General features: G+C 50.6%; 1 protein-coding gene across 2 annotated transcripts; it reads right to left on the minus strand.

The window, feature by feature from the left end:
• Positions 1 to 213: 213 nt before the first annotated feature.
• On the minus strand, positions 214 to 11,989 carry LOC122366442 (mucin-19-like). 2 transcript variants are annotated; one of them, XM_043338691.1, is made up of 6 exons: positions 11,803 to 11,989; positions 9,401 to 10,353; positions 3,233 to 3,379; positions 2,555 to 2,908; positions 1,980 to 2,195; positions 214 to 1,544 (listed from the first exon to the last, which is right to left on the minus strand). In XM_043338691.1, exons 1-6 carry the CDS (start codon positions 11,822 to 11,824, stop codon positions 1,398 to 1,400), a joined length of 1,839 nt encoding a protein of 612 aa, XP_043194626.1. In that variant the 5' UTR covers positions 11,825 to 11,989; the 3' UTR covers positions 214 to 1,397. The 2 variants fall into 2 exon arrangements, with proteins under 2 accessions (XP_043194626.1, XP_043194627.1); XM_043338692.1 differs by having other exon boundaries at positions 220 to 1,544; positions 9,401 to 10,350.
• Between the last annotated feature and the right edge of the window lie 609 nt (positions 11,990 to 12,598).

The raw sequence follows: 12,598 nt of genomic DNA on the forward strand, positions 1-12,598 counted from the left end.
TGGTTTAGTGCAGCTTTAGTAGCATCTCACATCTGTATATTTGTATGCACTTGTATCAGTATGACAACGTTCTTTGTCTCCGAGTCCGGCGCCGTGTATGTTTTACCAGTTTTACCGCTGAAGCCCTCCAGAGATGCAAGGCTATATCAATGCTGCAACGATACTCCCCGATGTCCGGTTTTCGAAAAGTGCCCGTGGCTGCTGAAACAAGACTTAGCTCATTTTCATATTTATTCAATTTACGACCCAACAAGTGCCTAGATAAAGTGGGCACTGAGTTGTGCGACACAAAATAATTGACGCTCGACAACAAACTGCGAATCTAAAAGCAAAAGAAATAAGGACACGCATACGGACTTATATGTAATACTATCAGTCAATGAACACGCACCTTATAAAAAAAAATTCCAGTAAATAGCATAAGCTCTAAAGTGGCACCACAGACTGTCTCATAGCACTACTACTTTGATCCAAGCACATTTGCAACTGTCGCAAATCGCTATTGTGGCGCGATTTGAGTGCCTAAATGCTAAATTATAAGCATTGGAACTGTCTTGCGAGGAAGAACTAGTGTCAATGCACACTAGAAGATACCTTATGCCCAACTTATGCCTATGTTTCGCATTACATCACTGATGAACGCGTTCCTCCTGCTATTTCTAGTCACGACTCTCGCATGCAAACTGTTTTATTGTTCTGTATCTGGTTCGAAGTACTTTGCTATCTGCCTCGAGCATCACACAGTGCGAGCCAATCCAGGTTTCCAATCCCCTTTGTCTCAGCTGTCTCCACTACGACAATAAGAGCAGCACACCGTGACTAATTGGCATGGGCTTCCACCGTCGAGGTGTCTCACCAGATTCTGGCGTCGTCTCTGTTCCCGATGGATTCCGGCGTCTTCTTTATTCCACACTTTTAGACCCAAGCTCTACCTGTGCCGCCGCGTCCAACTGAGAACTGACGCCTTTTGTGTAGCACAAAACATAGCTCTGTCTGTCACTCTTCTTTTAAAATCATGATATTTCTGTCACATTCTCCACGCACCAGAATCATCCATGTTCGGTCAGATCGTGACGCTTTTATCATCGTCGCACTATGCCAGACCAAAACGACTCCAGAGCGAATCGTCACACCCCGGTGTCGCCTCCGAACAGGCGCCACTTCCCGGGAAGGCCCCGGGCAGACCCCGAGCAGACCTCGAATAGCCGTCAGACCCCGGGCAGACCTCGGCAGACCTCCGAGAGACCCCGGCCAGACTCAGGTAGACACGGACAGGCCCCCGAACAGCCGTCAGACGCCGGGCAGACCCTGGGCAGCCGTCAGAACCCCAAGTAAACCCCGTGTAGACCCTGAGCAGCCGACAGAACCCCGGGTCGTCGTAACACCCCGGGCAGCCGTCAGACCCTGGCGTCGCCGCGCTGAGAGCCGGTCGGCGTTCTGGATACGTCGGTGAGCGGCACCACCTCGGCTCCGGTGCCGTCCGGCGGCTCCTCGCCCTTCTTGCAGTCGGTGTCCGAGTGCAGGTCCAGCCCTCCGACCCGCTCCTGGCAGAGGGCCGCCCCAGTAGCGCGGGTCAGACACTCGGCAGCGCGAGACAAACACAGGCCGACCAGTCAACGGTGTATTTAGATAATTTACATCAGTTTAGTGCAAGCCATTGTAAGAAAATGTGACTAGACTTACCCGCCGAAATACACAATTGGCTTAGCAAACAATAGCAATAAAATGTCATAACATTGTACGAGTGTTATGACGATCTTAGGACAATTACGATAAATGCGCTGTTGTTTAAAATATTATGCTGATGCAAGGTAAACCCGATACAAAATTATGCAGAATGCTGAGCCAGACAGGTGCACTGAGCCTGATCAGCCGGCGCCTCAGGTTCTGTACATAAAGCGCGGCGAGATGTAGGGCGAGTGGCAGGTCTCGCATTTGAGCGCGCTGCGGTCATAGAGCACAATGTTGGAGCCACTGACCCCTTCGTGGTAGGCGGGCTGCGGCTCCCAGTGGCCCGAGTCGCGCACCAGGCGCACGTAGACGAGCGCGCCGCACGCCAGGCACAGACAGCAGGCGGCGGCGGCGGCCAGGATCACCATCACCTGACCACTGCTGCCCAGCAGGCCCTCCTCCTGGGAGCAGGAGGACGAGGGCGGGCCCAGGCCGGCCGAGGTCGACTCCACGTCCGCAGACACCTGGCGAGAGAGCGCAGCAATGTCAGCGGAGATAGGTCACCAAGGCCGGGGGGAGGGGGCTTCAATTCAACCATCAACACGGGGCAAGTCCAGAAAAGGCTAGCAGACTAAAAGCAAATGAATAAAACCATAAATGAACGCAGGTTGTCCTAAACTAGGTGTTCATGAGCACGAAAGTAACGGACTTTCATCGAATGTTTGATTTAACGATCGATATTTTTGGTGTATTTCCTAGCTTATAACACATTTCGGGAGCCCGTCCCCATTTCAGCCACCCGTCTGCTACCCGTCTCCAATAGAAGAACACAACTCTAACGAATAGCCCTTCTCTATTTCAACAACCTGCGGTTATAACCTACCATGTCTCCGATCTCCTCGGCGTTGTCCGCGATCATTTCGGCCAGCATCCAGGCGGGTATGGCCCCCTCCCTGTCGGCGCTGGCCGCCCGCCGCCGCCGCCGGCGCGCCGCGGGTGTCGGTGAGGGGTCAGAGGTCGCCGGGGTCGGCGCCGGGTCAGAGGTCAGCGGAGTCGCGGTGGCCGGCGGCGCGGAGCCGGCCGCTGAGGTGCTGGCAGGGCCGCCGGTCGGTGTAACGGTGCTCAGTGCTGGCCGATCGCCCCGCCATACGATCAGGAAGTGGAGCAGTATGTGCGGCGGACGGTAGACAGGAGAAGGCGACACGTAAACCCACTCCAGCTCCGTGTCGTTGGAAACCTGAAATAATGAAGGAAATACGACTTACGAGTTACTAGCGCTTAAAACGACGGATTTATGTCAATGTTATGGTCAGATTTTGTGCACTAACATATAGGCGGAAATTCATGCCGCTCAAATGCATTTTCATTCCATCACGAAACATAATTATTGAATTAAACTTAGGCGCATCGAGGCTTTTATGAACAAATCATTTTAATTATTAAACCAGTATCCCGATGATGACACGATACCTCTGTAGCATTTTTATATTGACCCTTGAAGTAAATGTTTAATTAATTTACGCATCTGGAATGGCAAATATTTGCCCCGTTCGTGGCTCACGCTGTCTCTGGTGATGTTGAGGATGGTCGACCTCAGCAGGCTCTCCTTCACCCCCATCCAGGCCAGGAAGCTGATCCGGCGCGGCAGCAGCACCATGGTGACGACGCCCTCAGTCTCAGGACGAGTCATCTCATCCGCCATCATACTCTGTCAACCAGTCGCCGGTACGGTTAGTGTGCTTCAACGCGCCAAGGAACTGTGCATGTATTGTGCATGTATGTGTGTGCATGCATGCGCATGCATTCACTCATATTGGCTTTCAATTATGCTGCCACATATAAAGCTCGGTCTGAATTTTCGTTTTTATGTGCTTTATCTTATCTTTTGCTTTCTTCGTCTCTGGTTTGTCTGTTTGTCATGTCTTTTGTTCATTGTGTGTTCAGTCGTCTCTTGTCGACCGTCTTTTATCCGCCGACTGTCGCAGCTGTCTGCCACAGCCATTTTTTTGTCCACGGTCTGTCGCAGTCTCCCAGACAGCCCCAGTGCCAGGTGGTCCCGCCAGGCCAGAGCGGCCGCCGCCGCATCGCGATCCCGTTCGGTCCGCTCACACTTCACGGTCATGGCAATGACCGCCGGCGCCGCCGGCCAGCGCCGTGGGCGGTGGCCGGCGCTTCAGACCGGCGCGGCGCGGCGCAGAGAGCGCCGGTGATGGGGTGGGAGTCTCAGACTCAGGCAGAGGGAATCTCAGACTGAGGCAGAGGGAGTCCCACGGTGGCGCTGCCAGCCAGCAAGTAACACCGACGCTTCTAGTGCTGGGCCTCAGACCAGCGCGGAACAGAGCGACGGTGGTGGGTGGGAGCCGGGAGTCTCAGATTGGCTCGGCGCACCGCTGCCCCGTGGCTCAGGCGGGCAGTCACCGCAGCTAAACCTCCTGAGTCCCGACGATGGCCGACAGACAGATTCACAGTAAGAAAAGCATTAACAGAATAAACGACAAAAGATAATTCGAAAAAACGAACAAATAGACGGATACACATTCAGAGAGAACAAACAAAAGTTAGCAGAACGCCCGGACGGACAGACGAACTGCCATGGACGGACGAGCAGGGGGACAGACGGAAGGGCGGACGGACATACAGACGGACAGACGAACAGCCGGACGTACGGACAAATAAACTGACAGACGGACGTATGTAAGTACATACGGACAGACGGACGGACGGACGGACGGATGGATAGATAGACAGTCAGACGAGACTGTAGATTGTAGAATTGAGTGGACTGTGAGAGCTGATTTTGATGCTGTCGATGACAGTGTCTGTCGGCAAAAAAAATGACCGCCTTGTGGCATGGTAAACCTTTTTTCATTTAGTAGGATAAGCATTTTATCGGAAACAGGTAATGACAGAGATGACTCGTAGGAGGCATCTAAACGTGCTCGGTTCGAGCAGTATCGCGTCACGCTTATGGGGACCGATTTGGGAGTCTCTGGACCGAAGCAGTTACCGAAATCATTTAATAGTTTCGATGATAATGCCCCTACCGATAATAACATGCTTCTTTCTTAAACGTCATTGCAATGCTTTAATACCTACCTAAATACAGTTATTCGCAGGGTTACCAGGACCAGATGTAGCACATACCTAAACTTCATATCAAACAAAATCAACAAGAAACGTAAATTCTATCTGAGGCCGTTTCTAAAATCACCAGTCGGGCCTGGGCAGGAAGTCACTGCGACAAGACCCTCAGATGGCGGGGGCCTAACATTCCTGAGGGCGGCACACAGATCGGGGTACCGCTAATGAAAAACAAGCCATTTCACTGAACATTCCCGTCAGCGTGGCCAGATTAACAGCCCGGTGCCGGGACGGGTCCACCCGGAACTCATCTGAAAGGATGACCGGGGGAGGGGGAGGAGAGGGGGCAGGCTGAGACGCTACCGACCAAGTGCGGGAGGGACGGGAGTCAGGGGAGGGGGCACCGGGAGGGTCGGAGTGATTTAGGGAAGTGGGGGTGGGGAGGAACGGAGAGCCTGAGAGGCACCGGGAGGGTCGGAGAGGTTCGGGGGAGTGGAGGCGGGGATGGAATTCATCATGCAGCGCCACGGAGCACTGTAGGCCGGCAGCCTGAAAAAGCGCTAGAAATTCCCCCAAACTGACTGTCCGCAATATGAACAAAATAGGTATCATTTAATCCCAAATTGATCGAAGAATACGATTCCGATGCTAGTTTTGCCCTAAGGTCAAAATTGAGGTCGTCAGTTGTCACCAAACACAAGACAATTTAGGCTCTCTATAGGCCACCACATTTACCGATTTTAATGATGAACTTTAGTGGTAATTTATTAGTTGACCAATCGTCGTTTTGAACGAAATTTCCTGTCAGACTAGTTCAGGGCACTGTTGTTCACTGTGCCAACATCATTCTGACATATTGCATCGCTTTTCTGCAAGATAAGCTAGCTGTTTGCAAGCAGCTGCAAGACGTAATTTAAAATCATATCCAATTTTTTAATTAGACTTTTATAAAAACGTTATTTCGAGCGGCTAAAAATGAACATTTTATACTAGCCTCTGATTACTCATCTTTTGTTCCATATAGGTGCTTTGCTGCTTTTCCCTGCTACTTTTCGAGGTATGCGCCAGTAAACCACATGATGTAGGGGCAATTGTCACCTCGCCGCTCTACTGAAGGCCCGGCGCTCTTTAACCCGCGCCCCACTGGGGGGGGGGGGGGGCTATTTATAGCCCCCCTCCCGTTTTTCTGCAATAACTTCCAAACCGCTTGACGTATCGACGCCAAACTTTCAGTACCTTCGGCTGCATCAATTTGACACCTTGTGTCAAAATTTGAACTTCGTACCTACCATAGGTCGGCCGGAAATGACGTCAGAGTGACGTCATGTTCGGCCGATTTCGAAGCAAAACATTGAACCACGGCAATCGCTCCCAAGAGCTCAGTTTTTAAGCTAGATCCAATTCCTTTACATGAGAGGACTCAAAATAGACTGCACTATCAAACTGCTATCTCGGATTTTCGAAATTTTGAAAATTTAGAAAATTTTATATAATAAAACTCAAAATTTATATTTTTACATTTTTTTTTTCAAAAAAATTTTGACTTTTCGTAAAAACCGGAATATATGTCATAGAACGCATTATTATGACTAACTCTAGCAAGTTTTAGCTAAATATCTTCAAAAATGGCCAAGTTATACGCATTATTGCAAAAAATTAACAATTATTAATTTTTCAAATCAATTTTTCAGCATGAATTTGCCATCGTACGCCAATATAAATAGCACCATCGTGTTCCTGAGCTCAAACTGCATCCAATAGACACCTTTTTTGTTGAAAAATTTTAACTTCAAAATTTGACCTTTTTTGACCTGAAAGTGACCTGACCTGAGCTAAATTTGGCTCAAAATGACCTCAAATGACACAAACGACATCAAATTCGAAATCTCTGACCTAAATGGACCATAAAACATGTGTCACGTGACCGACGGATGATATCATATTTTCGTGACCTGTGATGACCTGACCTTGACCTGAAAATCAAAGTACAAGTTTGGTACCCTCAGAGTATCTAGAGCATCTGTTCACGAGTGTGTGAACCAAAAATGAGCCTGATCTGACTTGTAAGACGGCGGCCAGGGCCCAAAACGTGAAGAAGCCAAAATGCTAATAATTTTTACTTTGACCTGACCTGTGACGTCATCGGTGACCTCGAGGTCAATGAAATTAGGTTTCGCTCGACAGTTTTTCCGGGGCTATCAGATGCCGTTTGAATTTTGACGATCGGCCCAGTAGTTTCGGAGTTAGGAGGGGGGGCTATGAATAGCCCCCCCCCCCCAGTAGGGCGTGTTATACGCAGACCCCAGTGGGGCGCGGGTTAAAACGCTGGAAGTTGTGAAAAACAAACGCTTATAATCCAAATAAAATATATGTCCCTGAGCTCCGAATTGATCAACGCACACAATGCTGTCAACATTTCTGGGCCAAACTAAAAAATTCAGTCATTATTAACCCCTAAACACAAGTCAGTGATAATCAACAACAACTTGCTCTTTAGTTAGACTTTTTGAGAAATGTTATTTCGAGCCGCTAAAAATGGCCATGCCATACAAACCACCAATCATCTTTCTGTCGTGCCCTACTCGCAATTTTCGCTAATGCCTGCTACTCTTCGAGGTCACGTGACCTCGCCATTAAAAGTGAATGGGGAAATAAGGAAACTGTTGTTTTTGCGCATGGAGTGATTTCAAACTATCTCAAGCACACGGAATCGTGATTTCGTGCACTCCTTGCAAGATCCGATGCTTTACTTTTGCATTGTTGACCTTCCGTGACGTCATTTATGACGTCACACCGGTCATATGAGTTTCTCGTCAATAACTCACGATCAAATTGAGCCAGCGACTCGGGAAAGCCACCAATGGACTCGGGAAGACCTCCCGAATCGAATGATATGCGATACGACCTCCTTCGATTAAGTTCGTGGCCTGATGGGCTCTGAACTGACCTTGACTCGAGGTCAATACCTTAACCCTAGAACGCCTAGGGGGGGGGGGGGGTTGTATCAACCCCCCCTGAGGTTTTTTCGAAGTGCACGCTAAACGGCTTGTCGTAGCGGGCTGAAATTTTCAATACCCTCTGGGGCAACCTTTGCGCATCTTTTGCCAAAAAAAAATTGATCGGGTCATGTCAGGTCACGGAGTTATGACGTCATAAGAGGTACATACAGCCTCCGGCCGACAGTTACCAAACGTGTGCGCCGAATCCCTAGGTTTTCTGCCGGTGATACCCACATTGTTTGATGGATCATGATGAAACTTCCCATGCATGTTGGGGCAAGCATTGGCTATCGTGTGGTGCAAGAAAATTGACCGGGTCAGGTCAGGTCACGGAGCTATGACGTCACAAGAGGAACAGCGTCCGGTACTATTTTTGAAAAGCGCCCGAACCACTATTTTGCTAATTCTTGTCACCTCAATGGGAATATGCAGCAATATTAGCTTCTATAGGGAGCAAATGGACCTCCCAAATCCAAAAATACAATCAGATTTCAAAAATTTAAATTTTGATATTTCGAATTTCTGCCGCCGACTGTGACCTTGCCGACTTCCGGCGCTCCCAACGCGCCATTTTTAGAGCTAGGGAAACGAAATACATACCAAACGATAGAGAATTGATCAAGAAACACGATAGTTAAGGTTTCAAGTCGATATCTCCCACCGTTTTGCCGCAATCGCCGCGGAAAGTTGAAAAAGTTTGATTTTTTCGGAAAATTTGACCTTTGACCGGTCATAAGTAGGTCAAATGTTGACCTAGGACCAAAAATATACCACCAATCGCGAGATCTCGTTGAGAGCAATCCGTTGGTTTTTCCGCTAAGCTCTACGACCTTCCGTTTCGAAACACCAGGGGGGGGGTCGTGTTACGACTCGTAACAACCCCCCCCCCCCCCCCTGGTCGTTCGTGTTATGAGAAATGGCCTGGTCGTGCGAGGGTTAAGTTGACCTCACCCGAACAAAAAGCATACCATTCGACGCGCCTGAGCCAGGCGAACACGATGGTGCCAAAATCGCTGCTCTGCGGCCATTTTTTTGCGAAATTATTTGCCAAAAACCAAACCCTACCTTGGGCTTTTTGACTTCACCTCAGAGGTTACCGGTTGACCTGGGACCTTAAAATCGGGTATCAATCGTTCCGCCTTGAAACGGCGCACACGCTTGTTTTTTCTGCGAGGCTCTAGCTCCATTAGGGGCGAAACGGCAAAAAGGGGTCGTACGAAGTACGAACCCTCCCCCCTCGGCCGGCCGAGGGGGTGGGGGGTCCGACAATAGGTCCGGCGAGGGTTAAGCAGCCCCACTTCGTTTTTAGCATGTTTGCTTGTCACTGAGATCAACGACTCAATCACAAATAATTTCTAGCACTTTTCCGGACCCCCGGCCCAGTGTGCGGAGGCGCTGGGAGGATCAGAGGGGCTCGGGGAGGGTCAGGGAAAGCGGAGAGGTGCCCGCCAGGAGGATCGGAGGGGAGCGTCGGGAGGGGAGGGGAGGGAGGGGAGGGGAGGGAGGGTCCGGAGACGGTCTATGGCGAATCGGGGAGGACGGTCCAAGGCAGACGTCTGATGCCTGGCGGTGCCGTTTTATCCCCAGCCTGATTGATGACTCCAGCGGACCGGGGATTAGATGGGATCGGACACAGAGGCGCCGCTTACCCTCGGGTAGCCGTAGGTCTCCACGGGCGGTGTGGCCGTGGTCCGTTCACTGGTCCGCTCACTGGCTGTCACATTAGCCGGGTGCTCGGTGCTGACGGCCGGGGAGGCAGCTGTCGGCTCTGTCCCCGCACTGCTGACACCAGCCGGCCCGGGGCTCGGCGGCCGCGTCCCAGCTGGGGAGACCGCTGGAGATGTGTCCCCAGCTGCGGTCGGTGCTGCAGTCGATGGCTGGGTGGTAGGCGCTGGTGGGGGTGTGGTGGTCACCACAGGGGCCTCTGTGGCCGCTGAGGTCTCATCAGCTGCTGTGGTGGCCGTCGTTTCTGCGGCTATGGTGGTCTCAGGCTCCGATGGTCCGTCAGTGGACGCTGCGGGCGGTGACCCAGACGCTTGAGACTCCGTTGCCTCCGGGACCGTTTCAGCAGAGGTCTGGGCAGCTGGAGATGCCGTCGTGGCTGTCTCTGCAGCAGTTGACGCCGCTGTAGTGGCTGCTGAGCCCTCTGTTGACTCTGTGGCGGTCTCGGTCGTCTCCGTCTCCGCCGAGCTGTCGACGGCCGCCGCCGGGCTCGGAGCCTCTGTCGTCTCAGTTGCCGCCGTCGTCGTCACCTCCACCGCCGCCTCGCCCTCCGCAGACGGCTCCGCCGCGGTCGACGCGCCGTCACCGTCGGCTGCTGTCGGTGTCGACGCGCTGACGTCATCCGTCGCCGGCGGTGACGCGGAGGAGGCCGAGGTGGCCGGGTCGGCCGCGGCCGTGCTGCCCCCTGGGTCAGAGGCGGCGCTGGCGGCGCTGGCAGCTGTAGAGGCGGCCGTAGGTCCGGCACTGGCAGCGACCGTGGACCCGGAGTTCGGCGACTCTGGTGTCGTCATGGTTCCGGCTGTGGCTGGCGAAGGGCTTATGCTTGGTTCGGTAGTATCGTCACCCAGGCAGACGGCAGCGCAGGCCAGCGCCACGGCTGCTGGAAACGGAGAACAAAACTGGGTTAAGCACTGCATCTTTCTTCATAATCACCGCGGAAAAACAGTCGGCTGCTTTATTTGGATAGTTTTTTTTTTTTCAGCCACTGGCTAGATTGTATTTTATAGTAATGGGGTCTGATTGCTGCGCCTCGTCTTACTCAAATCTCATTTTGTTACTTCGCGGTTTGCTATTGTTTTAGAGAAAGCCCAAGCAGAAATTGATGCCCATAAAATAACTATTCGCCATTCAGAGATAGTGTGCCATGATTCAGGAGAGTAATCGTGAAATTCATGCCTAGATGTATGAGCTGCAATGCACTTTCTATAATTGCTTTTACGTGATTAATTTAACTTTTTTATCGCATTACCGTTCTCTGGTGCAATTCATTTACTTTTCCAGCCGCTATCTGAGGTTGACGCAATAAAACGTCAAAGCCGTGTAGGAGCTATACTCGTAGATTTAGATAAAAAGTCATCTAGATTTGGGTAAGTTAACCCTCGCCCGTATAAGGGGGGAGGGTCGAACGGACCCCCTTCGTTTTTTGCGAATAACTCGCGTAAAAAGCGGCCGATTGCGGCGAAGTTTTCAGTACCCTCGCGGTAATAATTTTTACACCTACTCTAAAAATTTCATGACCCTGACCCAAATGACCTTTGACCTGTGACCCATTTCTCGAGGCCATGTTTGGCCGGAATCGCGATTCGGCGAATGTCGGCCCGCATTAGCCGCGCGTTTGCAGTCTTTTCGTGGTTTCAAGCGCTCAAACATTTGATATGATGCTGGTCCCATGCATAAGGGTGGGTGTCAGGGTCACATGAAGGTCAGGCCAGTTCATTGACCTTTGGTGACTTCGATTCACTTTTTGAGTTGTACGTACATGTTTCTAGGCTAGTTTTCAGAGCTGAATTCGAATTTAGCAACCAGTTGAACATTTAACGAAATAGTTTTGGTGCTTTCGTTACAAAGCTGTCAGAGGCGGTTGACGCCTATTACGAATACCTACTCGGCAGGAGTGCAGGACCCCTACTGGTTGACCTGACCTGACCTGGCCTAAATGCATGAAGACATCATCTCTGATCAAAACTTGCATGATATTCGTGATCAGCACCCCGAAAAAAAAAAACAATAGCAGCCACACTTTACGACGGTCTTACAGGTCCCGATTTTCCCGACTTTTGGGTCATTGACCTGACCTGGAGGGTCAACCAATGACCTAAGGCCTTAAAATTAGGTACTATCGGCTTCCTCTCGTCACGGGCAACACGCTCGTTTTTCCGCGAAGCTCTAGCTCGATCAGGGGCGAAACGGCAAGGAGGGGGTCCAACGGACCCCCCTCTCCCCTTATACGTTCGCGGCTGGCAAAACACCAATATGGGCGAGGGTCAAAAAAAGCCACACACGTTAGCCACAAGCATTCGATAAAAGGTCGATTACCACCGGGTCTCACCTGCTATTCTCCACCGGTGCATTGTGATATCGTGTAGACGGGTCGGTAATTGTTGTCTCTTCGTAGTTACCGCTGCCTAGTCACGGCTGCAAGCCGTGTCACTGCCCAAACAAGCCTATTCACATTCCCAGAAGCGCATGGAACGTTGACATCGGCCTTGATACAGGGCACTATCTGAAAAAAAGAATGGTGAAATCAGTGATAAGTGCAAGCATTCGTTATCGTAACAATCCCCAACCATTCTCCAAATCCTGTTGAAAATGCTAACTCCTTATTCAATCATGATGAGCCTCGTTTGACTCGCGAGAAGTGTTGGGTGAACTTTATCATGAGGGCGCTACACCAGCGCTACGCTACCGTTTTTTTTTTTTGTGTGTTCAACTTATGACATACTTATTTTTCGCACATGTAAAAGCGACCCGGGGTGTTCGATGTCACGTCACCAGGTAATGATAAGGGATTTTACTTCAAGACAAACAAGCCCAAATTATACACCAACGAAGCGTGGGCTTCCTTGTTTTTTTTTTTTTTGTCAATGATAAGGGACAAGGGTGCATTGAAAATCTTCTTCCCTTGTTTTTAGATAGCTCTAAGTGACCTAAGGAGGGTCAACTTCATTACATCTGTAGATCGATGGCAAAAATATAGCCCCGCCATTTTCAGACATACGTCATATTTAACGCCAAAGCATTGTTTTAGTAAACGTTATCCTGATTTTCTGTAAGTGATTTCACTAGTAAGCACCTAGTGTACAATTTTTCATACCTAAGCATCGGTTATGTGCAGCATCTTCTTT

The sequence above is a fragment of the Amphibalanus amphitrite genome, unplaced genomic scaffold (assembly GCF_019059575.1).
Source record: "Amphibalanus amphitrite isolate SeventyFive unplaced genomic scaffold, NRLGWU_Aamphi_draft 000806F_arrow, whole genome shotgun sequence".
In the NCBI taxonomy this organism is placed as follows: domain Eukaryota; kingdom Metazoa; phylum Arthropoda; class Thecostraca; order Balanomorpha; family Balanidae; genus Amphibalanus; species Amphibalanus amphitrite.